The sequence below is a fragment of the Anabrus simplex genome, chromosome 2 (assembly GCF_040414725.1).
Source record: "Anabrus simplex isolate iqAnaSimp1 chromosome 2, ASM4041472v1, whole genome shotgun sequence".
In the NCBI taxonomy this organism is placed as follows: domain Eukaryota; kingdom Metazoa; phylum Arthropoda; class Insecta; order Orthoptera; family Tettigoniidae; genus Anabrus; species Anabrus simplex.
In genome coordinates, this window is record NC_090266.1 from 725,809,414 (window position 1) to 725,829,743 (window position 20,330).

Genomic DNA, 20,330 nt, shown 5'->3' on the forward strand with positions numbered 1-20,330 from the left:
TTACTATGTATTATATTCGGAAGTACAACTCGCAAAGTTCATTCATTCATAGTCTGTGCCAACATTGACTCCTTTCTTTACTTAGATCTAGGAACCTATTCCCGAAACAACCGTAAAGGGACGGAAATCTGTTGCACACATTTTGACACACTTTCTGTGTAATGTTTTGTTTGATATCATGTGGTAATGTATTTGATGGACGCACGTATTGGGCAGCACTTTACACATCTGTGCTTTCATATGTGAGGTTGCAAATGCAAACACTAATAAGGAAGCACAACATTTACATGGCACATATCCTGCATGTTGACCATTTGCAGTTATTAGCAAGAAGTATTCCCACACTTCTTCATCCTTTCTTAATTTAGTAATCCATAATATTTCCTCTCAGGTTTTTCTTTCACCCTGTCTTTGGACTCCCATTCCATGTTTGCAACAAATGTCGTAGTGACTGCGAATGTGAATAAGTCGGACCAAATCTGGTACTTTCACTCAGATTGTCGAGCGCCAAGCAGTCAGTCAGGTACGCTCACTAGCGGAGCAGGACTCGACTACACAACTACCTTTGTTCAACCGACCGTAAACGGGAATGCAGACCTTTAGTGTTTAGTATACTGTCCAGAAGGCCTAGATTCCCACTATCTAAGTACCAGTGCAGTGGTATTATAGGTCTAATCTAAACTGGAATCATCATCACAATAAAAAATATGTTATACTTCAAATCTAATCTAAACGAGGAGATACTCACTCTTGTATGGACATCTCAGATGGGATTTCAGACCATAATCTAGCATATTTCACTGGAGTTACTGGTTCCTGTGGATCTCTATCAACATGCAAATGCAACATCAATCTGCAAAATGAAGCTCTCAACTCGTAAGGGACACTCACATCAGCCATACACCTAGAGAAAAAAAAAAAAACACCAAAAGGAGATAAATGAGACAACACAGAAGACAAATTTTCATCCAAGAGAGTATTCCACATATAAGAGAATAGGTACAGTGACAGTTTGGTACGATGTTGAAACAGTGAAGATTGGTTATGGAGGGAAGGTATGGAGCACTATATCGTTAAAAAAGAATGGGAGATATGGAGTGGTGCATCAAATTAGTCTACAAACTGGAAACGAAGTAGTCAGACAAGAACACATCAGATTTTTAAGAATTCTCACAGATTTGATATAGTATGGAATATAACCCAGCATATTTACAGATGCTCAGTTCATTCTGCCCTAAACTTCACTGTAACTTCCATGATTCACTTAATATTGTAGCATACAGAAAATAATTCTCTTCTCAGTTCAATTTTCAATAGAACTACACATTCCCCCTTTCTTTACCCCCCCCCCCCTCCCCCCTCTTTCCTGGCCTTTTTCCAATCATCTGGGGTCAGCACTAATGTGGATTAAGCCCAGTTCTAGAGCCAGATGCCCTTCCTGATGCCAACCCTATGTGGAAGGATATTTTTACTATTGCACATTCTGTTGTAGTTTTAGTAGTGTGACATGTTGAATGAAGACGTATATTAATGTGATCACGAACATCCAGTCCCTGAGTCAGAGGAATTAACTATATGCAGTTAATCAAACCCAGGGCCTAGAAGACTAGAAGCCCGACTACAACATTCCACCTATTTCTAATACGTAATTATTTCTCATAGCACTGCATTATTGCACTAAATAACTTTATTTCCACTCTGTAGAGAAAAGCAGACTAGTAATAACAATCAAGTAACAAAATATATTGTATAATCAAACAAAATACGAGGATTGGGGCAAAAGTCATGGCAACTATTTTTTTTTTCTTGTAGATCTGTGAACGTATCACAAACGTATATGAATCGTGTGGAAGTTTTGCAGGCATAGTGTGTATGCAGAACAACAGATGGCTCTGTGATAGCTGATAGCAGCGCAGCGAGGGCTGTGAAATCAGTCAGTTGGTGAGTGTCATGCGAGATGGACGTAACCCGTGTTGAGCAGCGCGCTTACATCAAAATAGCCGTTCTCCGACGGAGAAATGCTTTGGAATGTCACAGTGAATTAGTGGAAGCCCTTGGGAATAATGCCCTGCCATACCATACAGTAGCACGGTGGGTAAGAAAGTTTCAGCAAGGACGTGTGTCAACCAGTGATGAGCAACGTTCAGGACGACCTGTCTGTGTGCGGACCGACATGGCACGTGCCATCATCGAGCAGCTCCTGGATGAAGATAAACGATGGACGCTACTGGAGTTAGAGACGGCAAGTGGCATTGAGAAACGCACTGTCCACAGGATATTGTGTAATGAGCTGCAACTGCATAAAATCGCATCGCGGTGGGTACCGCGTGCACTGATGAAAGTTCAAAGGTGGGTGCACTATGCAATATGCTCCGACCACCTTGCATGCTGGCAACAGGACGGTGATCAATTCTTGTCACGAATAATCGCCATCGATGAATTTTGGGCCAGGGCATACGAACCAGAACTGAAACGTCAGTCCGCGGAGTGGCAACATGCTGGATCACCAAGGAGGCAGAAGGTCCGTCAGAATCCTTCCCCAGTCCTTTGATGGTGATCGTCGCGTATGACGTCAGGGGTGTCATTGTTTGCCAATTTGTTCCACATGGCAGAACAGTGACCGCACAGTACTACAGGGACTTCCTGGCGCGACAGATACGACGTGGCGTTCGGGAGAAACGTCCGGATCTTGTGGACAGTGCAATAATCCTGCACGCCAATGCAAAACCACATAAAGCAGAGTGTGTAGGGCAGCTACTGCGATGTTGGGGATGGGAAGAATTGGAGCACCCACTGTACTCTCCCGACATTTCGCCCTGTGACTTTGATCTCATTCGAAAGATTAAGGAACCACTACGTGGTAGGCGGTTTGCAACATGAGAGGACATTGCTAATCCTGTGCACCAACAGGTGACCCGATTCACACATGGTGCGGCAAATGCTGAGGCAGATGGTATTCAGCGCCTCCCACATCGTTGGCAGCGTGGTGTCAGTAGCAGGGGACTACATTGAGGGTCTTTAGGCCCAGGTTTGTCATGTCAACTTTATGTGTACTGTGTTGTCATTCGTTTGCACCGGGAAGGCCATATTGCCCTGTATACTACTGTAATAAATTAGTGTGTTACGATATTTCAGTGCTATTCGTTGTCCACACATATAGTTAACACCTTGTCCTTTTGTCTGTATACGTCACATTTTCCAACCGGACTAGTATCTTCAAGAAAAAAAAAATAGTTGCCATGACTTTTGCCCCAACCCTCGTATACTGCAATAACAAGCAGCGTGAATGCCACTACGCTTTTCTGAAAAGTGGATCATTAATATGCCACAAGATTGTCTGTCAGTCTCTATTTTAAGAACTCTTAAATGATAACCGGGATTCAACATCATGCGCTGGGATTCCATCCTGCAACAATGAGTATAGAAGTGCCAACCAACTGTGCTCGGTAACCAGTCCACTTAGAAAAAAATCTCTGTCACCTTACATAAGTTATAGTCTCTTAAAATAAAACAAAATTCAAGTGTATCTTTAAATCTCTGTCTTTCAGGACCACAAAGCAAAATAAAGTTCTCTATATTCTAGAATATTATACAGTGCCTTCCCTTCACATTGCTTCTGTCACACAGCGATATGCGGACTGGCCAGTCAAGCACGGTACTTTCACTTGTAAAATGCTATGGGACTCCTGGAGAAACAGAGAGTATGTTCTAAATATTCTGCAACTTCATTCAACTCCTCTGTAAGCACATGCTCTTTTACCTTTTGCTTTCCATTAAGAATACACCCCCATTTTCCTAAATTTGTTTACAAGGCCTTCACCCTGTTTCTGTGTGTAGGTTGGTACATCTGGAAATTGTGTAGAAAACTGTGTCCTAAATTCTCTGCAAGAATGTTTTATCACACATGAATTGTACAAAAAACTTCTCTGTGGTAATGTGCAATCACGTCGAGGCATTATGAAAACTGCGCAAACACTGATAACACTCAACTTTATAAGAATTTATAACACTTGTAACTTTATAAGCAATGCTAAAACTCTTAACTTTATAAGCACAGGCCACGAACAAAACAAACTCAACAATGGCTTCAGTGGGACTGCTGCCTGCCAGTCATAATATGTACAAAGCTTTGTGCACCTACTGGCAGGATCACCTAGCTTAATCTTGGACAGGTGGTACTCGTTAATGGAACATGAAAAGTGGTGTGAGGGATTTCATGACTCCTATGATTGAACTTACTCTAATGACAAAATTACTAAGGTTTAAGTATCATATATTCATGTATTAGGTTTAATAACTCAACTGTATAATATTTTATCAAAAATAAATATGCATATATCCAATGCAAATTAGCTCCACAGAATATCAATATTGTAAAAGCTTGACGTGCACACGAATAATCTTTATTGAACATATTATCCTGCTGCATTCAGCTTACAGGCGTAGATTCTGCAAACTACGTAATGCAATCTCTGCAGTATATCGCTGGAAAATTACACTACTGGAAATTATCATGCTCTTCATGACAATCCATATTGTTATAAGTAATTTGTTTGTGAGTCTAATAACAAACCAGCACACAAATCTACAGTTACCACACTTAGCACAGGTTACCAAACAATAAACGTAATTGTATAGATACTGCAATAGCCCTGGTTATAAAACAAATTTTATAAACAGGCTATCAATAAGTCAACTACAGGGTTCTCTCACACATACTACAATAGAAATTTATTAATGTTCAGTAATATTTATAATCACAAGGGAATTTATAGCGCTACTGATATAAAAGATTTAAACAAACTTGCACAACTTGCCTCCATTTCACTTTGAATTGCAGTTGTTGCACACAATAGCACTAAGATTCTTCCATGCCTGTCTCTTGCAGGTGGCACATGAAAGCTTCCTTTTCCTGTCTCTGCTTCTTGGACATATGCCATTTCTCCTCTTTTTCTGCAGTGGTTCCTATTTGCAATTTTCCTGTCCCAGCTCAGGAATGTCAATAAACTGTCTGACACACTTCATAACTCATTTCAGCGATAAAGGACTGACTGAATGAATTCCTAACATGATCACACAACTAACTCATTGGGTACACTTAACACTGCTGCTGCTGCTGCTGCTGTTGTACTTCTGTCAAACAGGACAGACACTTTATTGCACCGCTTGACAATAATCTCTCTTTCTAAGAAACACCCTTCACTACAATGCCAGTGACTGCAGACAAAAGGCAAAGAATGTAGGGAGAGGTATGTGGCAACCGTAATTTGCGCCAGGTCACTAAAGAGCCCACACCACCACTCCTGGGTTAACTGCCTGCTCTGCGTGCTGTGTGCGGCAAATAGAAGATGAAGGAAAGGCCATGTATAATGCCAAAGATCCCAAACTGTGTTGGTTATGAAATATACTTCAGATTGGCTGAAAAACCAAAGATATTTTTCAACCCTGAAATGAATCAAGGATTTAACAACCTGTGAGAAAACAGGGCTAATAAGGGTCCACCTGTCAATACAATATAATTTACACAATTAGTATATGATGATAAATAATTTAATTTATTTCCATCATCGTACACGTTTCAAGAAAATGATAATTTCTCTTCTTCAGCTATAACAGAATAAAAAACAGTACAAATTTCCATGGAGATGCTTAAAATTACAATACATAAGTGTAACCTTTACTACAGTGGTTACACAAAACGAAGCACAAACACCAAAAGGAGGGAAGGAAAGAGCAACTACACAATACCAGAAATCACTACACACTCAGCGAAACATCAGCTGGACTACGCGGATCTCCACCGACAACAACATCATACATAAATATCAGTAGGGCCAACTAGTGGATAATAAACCAGGAAGGTGGAGGAGCTAGAACCTACCGTGGGCATGGATATAGCTTAGATTGCAGATTCCGAAATAATCAGCCGTGATCCTTAAATTTGAAAAATATTATTTACAAATGGATTTTACAAATACATTCCGAACAAAATCCGCCAACTTGCGAGTTACGAACTATATTCTCTGTGATACACATAACTTAGAGGTTCTTTGATAATACCTTCGTACAAGTTCAAAATTTCAAACCAACTACACATCTAGTTACAAATCCAGTCGTACAATGCAATTTACAGTGAAGTAAACGTACTCTCCAAAACTCTGATGCTGCTTGTTGTTTAAAGGGGCCTAACATCGAAGGTCATCGGCCCTCCAAAACTCTAGCATACATCAAGTGACACTGAACTACCAGAGGCAAACCCCAAGGTAAATATATTAAACTACAATCTACATATTTAGTGAAACAAGAAATGGGAATGCCTCGAAAACAAACAGGCAAGGCTAGCTGAAAAGCTAAGGCGTCACAAATAATTAATTTGGCGGATCTAGGTTAGGCTACGGCAGAATCCTATACGAAATAGCAACCGAACATTTACGGAAATTTTAGCAGGAACGGAATTCAACAGTGCTTACCCGAAGGTGGCCCATCCTGTTAGTGAGGCGTTGCATACGACGTAAAACTTCAGACAGACCAAGACAGACTAAGGCAAGACAAGACCAAGACCAAGACCAAGACAGGACAGGACAAGACAAGACAAGACAAGACAAGACAAGACAAGACAAGACGACAAAATGCTGCCTTGCACTCTATATAAAGGTAAACCCTGACCTTGGAGTAGCCAATCAGAAAAATCATGAGTCCGCCTATCCCCTCCTAGGTTCACCAATCACAATTCCTATTACAGTCGCGAACTTTCCATTTCCAGAATTTTTAGAATAAGCCTTCTAGAACACACAACCAACAAAAGGCAACACACCCTGTTCAAAAATTCATGTAAAAATTTTCTAGATACTTCCAGTAAGTACAGAACTGAAATCTACTATTTACAAATACATATGTTACAAATATTACACAGTACAGGTTAGGTCATTACAAATAAAACATATTACCACACTTTACAAATAAAGTCTTCAATAAACATTTTCCACTTCCACTACATTGTTCACCTGTGACAATAAAACTTCATCATAAAATACCTAAAATTTAATAAATAAAAAAACACATTACAGTCTACAACAATTCTGCTTCATGTCCCTCTCTAAAACCTATCTTATATTCTCCCTTGAGGAAAAATATTAAAATCTTGTCACATTGTGAAAACAGAGTGCAGTTCGTTCACTATAACATTCCACTTCTTAAACTGTACTGAACATGTTATTCTGAAAGTATTTATCGATGCATTCAAATTTACAAGTACATTGTACATTTATTTGGACCAATCTTATAACAAAAATAATAATCTTAACGATGCCATCGATAACAAAAATCCATTATATGAAACAACTCCAAGGTTAATCCAGACCGTAAATCAGAATAAAGTTCCCAGCATGTTTAAATCACAGAACGCATGCGCTCCAATAGCCACACCTAATGCCAGGCCCGCCCAATCCAATTCAAGTAACGCCTCTCAAGCAACAATACAGATGCACAATTTGAATCTCACGCCCCCTTCCCTACCAGGCTCCAACCCCTCCGCTTCAGCATCGATACTACACTAGGAGCAAGCTTAGCCGTTTAGACACAACCGGAACAATTGATCCCAGACAAGTAAGTTCATACGATAAACACTCACTCTACTTTATTACCATATTGGGTTCCACATTCATCATTCTAATTCCCCGTTTTTTTCTCTTATCCAGTTACAGACAACTCATATTCCTCCCAGATTGAATATGCACCAATGGGAAGTTTATCCACAAGAATGACGGAATATTTTTATTCCGATAAACAATGATTGAAATCAACAATATGTATCCTACTTACACACTTCAACCTTAAAACATAACCATGCTTCTTTCTAAAGGAATATTCAAACTGTTTCAAACCATAACATGAACGACTTTAACCAAGATTCCGGTGTTGTAAAAATTCTTATGACTCAGGCGACTTTAACAGCTGAAGAAACCCCAACTCACGCAGTGATAAATTCTAGTCAATACTATTGATAAGCCCCAATTCAAGCTGTGATCAATTCAATCTGCAATTGGAGGTCTGGTCACTGTTAATTTAAAAAAATATGTAATTCATTGTTCATAAATTCTGCCAAGGTTAATGCATAAGACAATTGTATTTAGTACTAAGTTAGTTCACTATAAGTTCCAATGTTTATAGTTTTAATTCTTGACCTTAGGATTAATATAGGCTGAAGATGCCCATAACTAGGGCGAAACATGTCCCTAACTGGTGTGTTTCATTCATGTAGGATCTAACCACTAAAATACATATTTGTATTGAAAAGGTGGACACAATAATTTTAATCTTGAAAGAGTTTACGCATTCAAATTTATCCAAAAGCAAATAAGAAGTGCCTGTAATTTGCGTGGCACGCGGAATCGTCCTCCTTATTTAAGGAAACTGATATGGTGAAGTTCAATGCTACGTTTTCGCAGCCCCGAAGAGTCTTATTATCCTACAATGAAAAGCCTAACATTAAAAATCCCACAAAATGTAATAATATAACAAAGAAACGGTAACTCAAAAAAAACTTACAGTGTCAAAAGCGTAACTGTGTGATAACTGAACGCCAAGCGGGTTGGACAGGCATTGAGTAATATAATGCCTTGTTTACCAGCATGGCTAGAATAGCTGAGTGAAGCAAGTTGGGAAACAAGGGGCAGGGTGGGGAGGGGATAATAACTTGACATCACTATCTCGGGAGATAACATAGCTGCAGGTTCATTGCTCCGTTATCCTTATTTTAAATTTCCTCCCTTTTCTTCCCAATATGTCACTGAACATAGGATAAGAAGACTCTTTGGGGCTGGCAAAACATAGCATTGAAATTCACCGTACTGGTTTCCTTAAATAAGAAGAAGGGTTCTGCGTGCCAAGCAAAATAAAGGCACTTCTTATTTGCTTTTGGATAAATTTGTATGCATCAATCATTACTTTAAGAATAACACATTCAATACAGCTCAAGAATTGGAAGGTTATACTTAGAGACATGATTTTTTCACATTAACAATAAGCGCGACAAGAAATATTCTGAAGGGATTTGGAGATATTACAAATCGTATGATTCTGGTTAAGAAATTAGTGATTTTGTTTTCGTGAAATAGAGCGAATTACAGCGACAAGGCCAGTTTAAAGCAAAATTTACTTATTTTGCGATCAGTGCGAAAATGCAGCAAAATTCATGGAAAATAACAATCTTGAAATTGTATTCCAATATCATGTGTGTGAAGGGAAACAGAAGACAGAATGAGGATATCTCATTTCGACGGAAGTATCTCTTGATGTTAATATGTTATAAAATCCCTTAATAATATGGCCATATAGGGTGAAAGCTACGTCCATGTAGGTTATAATAATGGCGTATGGCCTCCGGAGAGGCCTGGTGTGGGTCTTTTTCTCGTAGAGAGCCTATTAGGTGACCTGCATGTCTGTAAAGATGATAGCGCTAACTAGGATGATTTCTAATGTGTGTGTGTGTGTGTGTGAGAGAGAGAGAGAGAGAAAGAGAAAGAGAGAGACCCCCCCCCCAAGCCATTGTAATTAACCAATTAAGGTTAAAATCACCAACCCTGCCAGGAATCAAACCCGGGTCCCTCTGAACCGAAGGCCAGTAAAATGAACATTCAGCCAACGAGTCGGACTCCATGTAGGTTGAAAGGGTAATATGTTATGTAATCTTGATTAGGGCTATAGGAAAGCTCTAGAAAAGATTCCATAAGGAATAATGAATGATTATAAATATATTTTATCTTTATTTATTTATCTTCCACATAAAAAATTCACAAATCTAACAAATTAAACTGTTTACGAATAATTTTCGGAAATGATTAACGTATTTTTGTGAAATAACGTGAAAATATGTTTCCTTTTCACAAAATCGAACATAAATTAATGCGAAATATTCATGCCTCTAGTTATACTCAATAAACTGCGTTCAGTCTTCACAATGTGACAAGATTTTTATAATTTTCCTCAAGAGAGAATATAAGATAGATTTTAGACATTGACATGAAACAGAATTGTAGTAGATTTTAATGTGTGTTTATTTTAGATATTTTATGGTGAGGTCTTACATAATTTTAAGCATCTCTTTGGAGATTTTGACTGATTTTTTCTATTATCGCTGAAGAAAAGAAAGAATTTTCTCAAAACATGTACAAAGATGAAATGAATTAAATTAGTAGTCACCATATATTAATTGTGTAAATCCATTGTATTGACAGGCAGACTCTTATTAGCTCTGTTTTGTCACAGGTTGTTCATCATGCAGATCTAACAGAAACTGAAATAGTCAAGTTCATCAATACTGAATCGAGGATAGCGATGATTAGGGTTGGTGAATTTTAGCATTTTGTAATCATAAATTTAGCATTTTGGAGAAAAAACATCTCCTGAAATGAAAATAATGTGAAATTAAAATCATATTTGTAAACATGTAATAGTGAGATAAAAGTGCACAAAGTAAATTGTGCATTTATTTTAAATTAATATAGGTTAAACAAACAGAGAAAAACAGAACAACTGATACAGGCTTACCAAACAAAACAAAAAGAAAGAAATGTATGCTAATGTAAAACAAGAATAATGAAGACAAAATACACAAAATTAACTTAAAGTAATGCAAGAGCATGAATCAGTAACACCATTCAATGAAATCATGAAAAATTTATGAACTATCTGAAAAAAGAAAACATATGGTAACAGAAGTATACCTCTTTTGAAACTGTACTTTCAGTTTTTTATTATCATCATCATCATCATCATCATCATCATTATTATTGTAATTTAAATTGTTTTTCAAAACTACTCAGGGGTTGTCTAATAAGCTTTTAATGGGCTGCTTCGTTTTCTTTTAATTTTCTGTTATGTCATTTTTGTTTACGTGAACGCTCTTCTTGGAACAATAATCATACTTTTGTTGTTGTTGTTGCTGTTTATATGGGATTAAGTTTATGTTAATGATTTGATTGAGCAAAGTATGAACTGAATTAAGTGCACTTTGTATTATTTTTATAGATAAATGTTTACCTACTAAACACGTCTGGAGTGGCCAAGATAAGTAGTAAAAGGGTAAGCAAAACTAAATTTCCACACCACACTTCTTTTAAATTATAATAATAACAACAATCTAAAAACCTTAATTTGCAGTAATAATAATAATAATAATAATAATAATAATAATAATAATAATAATAATAATAATAATAATAATAATGTGTTGTTGTCTGAGTCATCAGTCCATAGACGGGTTTGATGCAGCTCTCCATGCCACCCTATCCTGCGCTAACCTTTTCATTTCGACGTAACTATTGCATCCTACATCTGCTCTAATCTGCTTGTCATATGCATACCTTGGTCTACCCCTACCGTTCTTACCACCTACACTTCCTTCAAAAACCAACTGAACAAGTCCTGGGTGTCTCAAGATGTGTCCTATCATTCTATCTCTTCTTCTCGTCAAATTTAGCCAAATCGATCTCCTCTCACCGATTCGATTCAGTATCTCTTCATTCGTGATTCGATCCATCCATCTCACCTTCAGCATTCTTCTGTAACACCACATTTCAAAAGCTTCTATTCTCTTTCTTTCTGAACTAGTTATCGTCCATGTTTCACTTCCATACAATGCCACGCTCCACACAAAAGTCTTCAAAAACATCTTTCTAATTCCTATATCAATGTTTGAAGTGAGCAAATTTCTTTTCTTAAGAAAGCTCTTCCTTGCTTGTGCTAGTCTGCATTTTATGTCCTCCTTACTTCTGCCATCGTTAGTTATTTTACTACCCAAGTAACAATATTCACCTACAGTACTTCCTTTAAGACTTCATTTCCTAATCTAATATTTCCTACATCACCTGCCTTCGTTCGACTGCAGTCCTTTACTTTTGTTTTGGACTTATTTATTTTCATCTTGTACTCCTTACCCAAGACTTCATCCATACCATTCAGCAACTTCTCGAGATCTTCTGCAGTCTCAGATAAAATAACAATATCATCGGCAAATCTCAAGGTTTTGATTTCCTCTCCTTGGACTGTGATTCCCTTTCCAAATTTCTCTTTGATTTCCTTTACTGCCTGTTCTATATAAACACTGAAAAGGAGAGGGGACAAACTGCAGCCTTGCCTCACTCCTTTCTGGATTGCTGCTTCCTTTTCAAAGCCTCGATTCTTATCACTGCAGACTGATTTTTATACAGATTGTAGATGATTCTTCGTTCTCGGTATCTGATCCCTATCATCTTCAGAATCATAAATAGCTTGGTCCAATCAACATTATCGAATGCCTTTTCTAGATCTACGAATGCCATGTACGTGGGCTTGTCCTTCTTGATTCGATCCTCTAAGATCAGACATAAAGTCAGGATTGCTTCACGTGTTCCTACATTTCTTCTGAAGCCAAACTGATCTTCTCCCAACTCAGCTTCAATTTGTTTTTCCATTCTTCTGTAAATAATACGTGTTAAAATTTTGCAGGCATGAGATACTAAACTAATGGTGCGGTAGTTTTCACACCTGTCAGCACCAGCTTTCTTGGGAATAGGTATAACAACATTCTGCCGAAAATCGGATGGGACTTCACCTGACTCATACATCTTGCACACTAAATGAAATAACCTTGCCATGCTGGTTTCTCCTAAGGCAGTCAGTAATTCAGAGGGAATGTCATCAATTCCAGGTGCCTTGTTCCTATTTAGGTCACTCACAGCTCTGTCAAACTCTGACCTCAAAATTGGGTCTCCCATTTCATCAGCATCAACAGCCTCTTCATGTTCCAGAACCAAATTATCTACATCTTTACCTTGATACAACTGTTGGATATGTTCCTGCCATCTTTCTGCTTTGTCTTCTTTCCCTAGAAGTGGCTTTCCATCTGAGCTCTTAATGTTCACACACCTAGATTTCTTTTCTCCAAAGGTTTCCTTGATTTTCCTGTATGCAGCATCTACCTTTCCCAGGACCATACAGCCTTCGACATCCTTGCACTTCTCCTTCAGCCATTCTTCCTTAGCTACCTTGCACTTTCTATTCACTTGATTCTTTAATCGCCTGTATTCCTTTCTGCCCTCTTCATTTCCAGCATTCTTGTATTTTCGTCGTTCATCAATCAGGTCTAGTATTTCCTGAGTTATCCACTGATTCTTAGTTGATCTTTTCTTCCTTCCTAACATTTCTTCAGCAGCCCTACCGACTTCATTTTTCATGACTCTCCACTCTTCTTCTATAGTGTTTCCTTCAGCCTTTTCATTTAGCCCTTGTGCAACATGTTCCTTGAAACAATCCCTCACACTCTTTTCTTTCAACTTGTCTAGATCCCATCTTTTTGCATTCTTTCCTTTCTTCAATTTCTTCAACTTCAGATGGCATTTCATGACCAACAAGTTGTGGTCAGAGTCCACGTCTGCTCCTGGGAAAGTTTTGCAATCCAACACCTGCTTTCTGAATCTCTGCCTAATCATAATGAAGTCTATTTGATACCTTCCAGTGTCTCCAGGTCTCGTCCACGTATACAGCCGTCGTTTGTGGTGTTTGAACCAAGTATTGGCAAGGAATAAATTATGATCAGTGCAGAATTCAACCAGCCGACTTCCTCTTTCGTTCCTTTGTCCCAATCCAAATTCTCCTACTGTACTACCTTCTCTTCCTTGGCCTACTACTGCATTCCAGTCTCCCATCACAATTAGATTCTCGTCACCTTTTACATATTGTATTAAATCTTCTATCTCCTCATATATTCTTTCGATTTCTTCATCATCCGCTGAACTAGTAAGCATATAGACCTGCACTATTGTGGTGGGCATTGGTTTGGTGTCTATCTTGACGACAATGATTCTTTCACTATGCTGGTCATAATAGCTTACCCGCTGCCCTATTTTCTCATTCATTATTAAACCAACTCCTGCATTTCCCCTGTTTGATTTTGTGTTGTTAATTCGGTAGTTGCCTGACCAAAAATCTTGTTCTTCCTGCCAACGTAATTCACTTATACCAATTACATCTAACTTTAGCCTATCCATCTCCCTTTTCTGATTCTCTAACCTACCACAACAATTCAAACTTCTAACATTCCACGCTCCGACTCGCAGAATGTCAGTATCCATCTTCCTGATGATCGCCCCCTCTCGTGTAGTCCCCACCCGGAGATCCGAATGGGGGACTAGTTTACCTCCGGAATATTTTACCCGGGAGGAAGCCATCATCAGTACATCATTCATACAGAGAGAGCTGCATGTCCTCGGGAGGTAGTTACGGCTGTAGTTTCCCGTTGCTTTCGGCCGTGTAGCAGTATCAACACAGCTAAGCCATGTTGAGTATTATTACAAGGCCGTATCAGTCAATCATCTAGACTACCACCCTTGCAACTACCGAAAGGCTGCTACTCCCCTTTCGATGAACCATTCGTTAGTCTGGTCTCTCAACAGACACCCATCCGATATGGTTGCACCTGCGGCTCGGCTATCTGCATCATTGGGACACGCAAGCCTCCCCACCGCGGCAAGGTCACATGGTTCGCAGAGGAGGAGGAATAATAATAATAATAATAATAATAATAATAATAATAATAATAATAATAATAATAATAATAATAATAATAATAATAATAATAATAATTATAATATTTAATAATATTTAATATTTAATAATATTTAATATTTAATAATATATAATATAATAATAATAATAATAATAATAATAATAATAATTATAATTATATAATATTATATTATATTATATTATTATATTATATTTCTATATATTATATTATATTATATAATTATAATTATTATTATTATTATTATTATTATTATTATTATTATTATTATTATTATTATATGGGGAGCACTAACAATAAAACGTGCAAAAATAAATTACAGCGTATCACTGACCTAGCCAGGGTGGGGAGTGGGGTGTGGCATGGCGGAAGGTCAATGGACTGACAAGCCACTTGGAATCACGCCAATGCTACAGTAACGGTATTGCAACAGCTCACATTCTACAGTATGCTAGTGTGGAGAGCAGTGAGGACTTCATTAAGATAAGTTCCAAAATTAAAGTTTTTAAGGATATAAATAGAAATAAACATAAATGCATATACATTTCTAAATATATTTCAGGATGATTTGATGAGTCTGATGACGTTCTTTCAAGAACGAAACATGTCATTCTATTTCGTATAGTTTATACATTCATTTATTCAAAATTAGTTTTCGCAGACTGAAGAACCAACGGTTATCGAGTCGAAACTAAAATGAGATGGCTTCAGGTATCACGAAATATCTTCCAGCATCGATGCTGTTGGTACGAGCCCAAATACATTGCAGAGCTGATTGGGCAAACTCTACGTACGGTATCTGAGCTTAACTGCCATCAACACTTGCAGGCAGTGTACATCATCATTTTTTTGGAGAATATGAACCAGTTGGGAATGAAAATATTCATATCGCTCAGCATGACTATCCATATTAACATCCCAAAAAATCTTTTTTCACTTTACTTAAAACTTTCAAATCTACTGACAATACTGAGCCAGCAGTGACAGTATTAAAAAAACTTGTAAACCTCTCAAAAAAAAAAAGCAATTTGTTGCATTTTCTGTCATGTGAGTGCTCACATTTTTTGTTGCACTTAAGCATACATTCCATAAACATGTTTTTCATTTTGCTTTTTTCACATTTATATTTGAGAAAGAGTCCATGAATTACAATATATCTGTGAGTAAACCATCCTCCAACACACCTTTTCAGCACAGTGCATGAAGTTAGCAACACGCCCTACAACGTATGTGCGAAAGGATAGTAAGAACCCTCCAAATGGGTAATTAATTTACTAATTGTGACTGAAATCTGAGTCAAATTTAGCCTGGCAATTTACTTCAAAATAATTACATTCATCATTAAAAATACTTAGGAGGAAAGAAGAACTGCTGTTCAACAATTTCCATCCTAAGATTGAATAAATCTTTTAAAGAAACTAAATACTTGTTAACATACTCAATAGACTGAAAACATGAATTCAGCATGTGAGCATGGGGAAGGAAAATACTACTGCTGGATGATTGGGATAACTTTCCTGCAGAAAACTCATTCTTCTTGAGTTTAAGAAAGACATTTTCAATTTGTTTACAAAATGGTTCATTTGAAACATTCCTTTTAAAATCGAATCTCCAATTACGTTCATCTCATGCGCTAAATACCAAAAAGTGCATAAGATGGTCTTCAAGCATAGCCTGCAATGCTTTAAAGCATGTTCGCAACATGTCAGCTGAATATGATACAAAACCAAGTACGAGTATATTTCCTTCAAAGTGTCAATGACTGACCTACTAACAGTACCATTTGCTTTGGCTACAAAGCTACAGCTACCTAGAAATGTCCTCTTTTGCAATGTCACACATTTGGGATAAAATCTTAAGTCTCGTTTGCAACTAAAGCTACTGGCTTTCCTTGGAGGTACGGCTTAATCTCAGCTTTCATTGCTTCTCCACAGCAAGGTACATATTCATGTTCCAATGTAGTTGCCTTTGGCAGATCTCCCGATCCAGGCAGAATTGAAATAAATGAAATGTTGTATGGCTTTTAGTGCCGGGATATCCCAGGACGGGTTCGGCTCGCCAGGTGCAGGTCTTTCTATTTGACTCCCGTAGGCGACCTGCGTGTCGTGATGAGGATGAAATGATGATGAAGACAACACATACACCCAGCCCCTGTGCCGTAGGAATTAACCAATCAAGGTTAAAATCCTCGACCCGGCCGGGAATTGAACCCGGGGCCCTCTGAACCGAAGGCCAGTACGCTGACCGTTCAGCCGAGTCGGACATTGAAATAAATGAGCTACAACGACTAAATCACAAGATTTCTACCATGGCACAAAAGTTAATATTGGGCACTTAACATGGTTTTGTGTTATTTTACACCCCTAAAATTAATTTTATTTTTCAGATATTTTATTTTTATGTTAAATTTTTAACATCTTCAGTAAAGTGTAAACACAGAAATGTCCTTGTTCCTGAGTTCCTGAGAACGCTTAGTTCCTGAGAAAAGGATCAAATTAAATACATGGTATATGACCTTAAAATAAGGTAATGACTTTGACATATACTCCCGAAAAGCTGGATGGTCCACTTTGTGAAAAGGGATGTCCGTTTCCAAAAACATCTGCAAAGTGGAACTTTTTTTTTTCCCCTTCTTCTGGTTTGCACTTTTCACTTTATCTTGCATAATCTGGATGGTGGCTTGTCATTTTCCTACACGTTGCTCCTTTTCTGATTTTTTTGTTAAAACATTCTTTACCACAGACATGTTCCTGACTATTGACGTGGTTGTCTAAAATATCGTCCTTTTGCCATTCCCAGCATTGATTACAAAATTCACACATAAAAATTTCAGTATCACTCCTATAAAATATTTCTGTTTGTATTTTCTGCATACTGTTGTATAAATATTTTCAATCTCACCATCTTAGCACTTGTTGACTTTGACCTACACAAAGGGAATAGAAGCAACGGCTGATCAACGAGTTGCAGGAGGGATTACTCTCTGCATACCAGAATGGTGGTCAAGCAGCTATAAACATTACAAGGGTGTACAAACTCCTCAGATCAAGTTGCCAGAAGAAATAAAAATTTTAAAAAGAAAGGAAAATGTTTTATTTAAAAAGTGTCATGAATTTTGCATTTATATAGCATATCAGTACAATTTTTGCATTCTGAGTTAATTTCTCATTATGTTGCTTTTTCAAAACACATTAAAAATGGTTTTCAAGGTCGTGAAAAATGAGAGTACAAGCCTTTATGAGCATTTCACAATTTTTCAGATTCGCAATAAGCCACCAACCCTAAAAATGATCAAATAAGGACAAAAGGTACTTACTTCAGAATGAGGTCAATATCGAGATGAGGTGACAGATTGTTGAGAGCTAAGTATTGTCGGTTAAGACACATGTTTGAGAAAAGGTCCAACTGATGACGGTAATAATCCAATATTGCTTGGTGTTCCCAGTTCATTAGTTTGGCACCACGAGATAACTCGACCAATGACATACTTTTCTGTGCAAGAAAAACACCAAAATTTAGTCTGATAAATCTATTATACCACATATAAAACTTTGCTGCTAAGTAACATTGTAAGAGTTAAACTTTCATATCTTGGTCATTTTTAAGAGAGTTGAAAAACAAATACACAGTAGTAAGGGCTTTAGATCAACATACCTAAAGGTTTTAGGTCATATCAACATACCTTTAGATCTTTTTTATAATAGAGAATGTTCTCCATAGTGTCCAAGCTTGAATCAAAGAATAAGTACTGGCTACACTGGAATGTTTATATTCATACTGTATATTCCAATATTTAGTAATCTTCTTATAAATAAATAAATAAATAAATAAATAAATAAATAAATAATAAATAAATAAATAAATAAATAAATAAATAAATAAATAAATAAATAAATACATACATACATACATACATACATACATACATAAATAAATAAATAAATAAATAAATAAATAAATAAATAAATGTGCAGCCGACGTAAATGTGTTCTCTAACCACTGTGCCAGGTGCGCAAGCATATCACTTAGTCTTATATACTGTATGATTAACCACTCATCGTGAAGTGCTGAACATTGCATGCAGTCTCCCCAATGTTCTCTGTCGCGGAGTGACATACATTGCACGCGCGTAGCAGATTCTGCTTTGTGCTTCTATCTAGCGAACAGTTCTTGAATTATTACAAATGTAATAAGACATATCTATAGACGAAGCATCGATCTTTGATGCATATATCTATCGAGATTTTATTTATTAGATATGATATAAACGGTCCGTTATTGGACATTATAAATTTTCCAGCTAACTCATTCCTGGTTGCCAGCGTTTCACCCCCGTGTGCTAGGTTGGGGTCATCAGCTAGTACCTAGCACACCTACCAAGATGCATGGCAAGTGCATACCGTGGAAGCCACTGCGTAGGCTACTTAGAGCCACTGGCAGTGCCAAGGCATTATGAGAGACTTTGTCTCATTACAAAAAATTTACTCATTAAGGTACAGCCCCAGCATTTGCCTGGTGCAAAAATGAGGAAACCACAGAAAACCATCTTCAGGGCTGCCAACAGTGGGATTTGGAATGTGTAAGAGACATCAAAGCAAAATTATAAAAACAATTTGCTGAAATGGACACTGACAGGGTAGGCAGGTTTAAACTGCAATGGAATGTGCATTCCCATTCCAAATGCTGGTGCAGGCTGTGAAGCAATGGACTGGAGCAGTTTATGAAATTTAGTGACAGACAGTAGACATGCTATTTGTTGGGCTTTGGCTTTGAGTATCTTAAGCTGAATAACTGAATATGCTTGGCAGAAAACGGGATATTGTTCGACTTTCATTTGATGAAGTTGAAGAGGAATCAGGGAAAGGTGTGAGAGCCAAATGACAAAATGTGGTTATGAAGTGGTGAGGACTTTGTTAAGGTAAGTTTCCAATTTCAAGAAGTAAATATACATATTTATACATTTCTAAGTGGTTCATGTTAGTGGGTTACTGTAGTCACGTCCTAGTTCGTGAACCATGGGCAACGGCTGAGTGGCCTAGTAAGTGGTCCTGAGAGTCGGGATACCAGTTGCTATGGAATGGGAGTGGGCATCTCGGACATATTCTGAGTCCTGGCCCTCCTTGTGCTCAGGCGGCTAGGACTATACAATCCACCGGCGGTCCATAACCCGTTAGAGGAGAGATCCTCACTTGGACTATGTGAAAGTAGGGCAGCATCCTGCTTCATGAATCGACCGAGCTCAAAACATTTTAAGCAAGCCTCGGACCTATGGGAGTAACGGAGTCCCACTCCCATTTGACAGGCGAGGGACTCCTTGGAAACAACTTGGCGAACGAAATGGAATTCGATGGGGAGCTATCAATATTAATGAGGCTTATGGAAGAAAGAAAGTAGAACTGGCTGAGTCAGCAAAGAGGATGAATCTGGATGTGCTAGGAGTAAGTGATATTCGGGTAAGGGGAGATAACGAGGAAGAGATAGGAGATTATAAAGTGTACTTGACGGGTGTTAGAGAGGGAAGGGCAGAGTCTGGGGTAGGGCTCTTTATCAGGAATACCATTGCACGGAACATAGTTTACGTTAGGCACGTAAATGAGCGAATGATGTGGGTAGATTTGTCAGAGGGAGGAATTAGGACTAGAATTGTGTCCGTGTATTCACCATGTGAGGGTGCAGATGAGGATGAAGTTGACAAGTTTTATGAAGCATTGAGTGACATCGTAGTCAGGGTAAACAGCAAGGATAGAATAGTGCTAATGGGCGATTT

The 20,330-nt window shown here is 37.8% G+C and overlaps 1 protein-coding gene across 5 annotated transcripts in view; it reads right to left on the reverse strand.

Annotated features, from left to right (window-relative positions):
- The window catches only part of Itpr (Inositol 1,4,5,-trisphosphate receptor), a 1,013,977-nt gene that overhangs the window by 807,377 nt on the left and 186,270 nt on the right, over positions 1-20,330 (reverse strand). For all 5 annotated transcript variants that reach the window (XM_067141353.2, XM_067141352.2, XM_067141351.2 and 2 more), the window contains exons 14-15: positions 17,880-18,055; positions 749-904 (exon numbers count right to left, since the gene is read on the reverse strand). In XM_067141353.2, the coding sequence (XP_066997454.1) occupies positions 749-904; positions 17,880-18,055 (332 nt within the window). The remainder of the gene's footprint in view (positions 1-748; positions 905-17,879; positions 18,056-20,330) is intronic.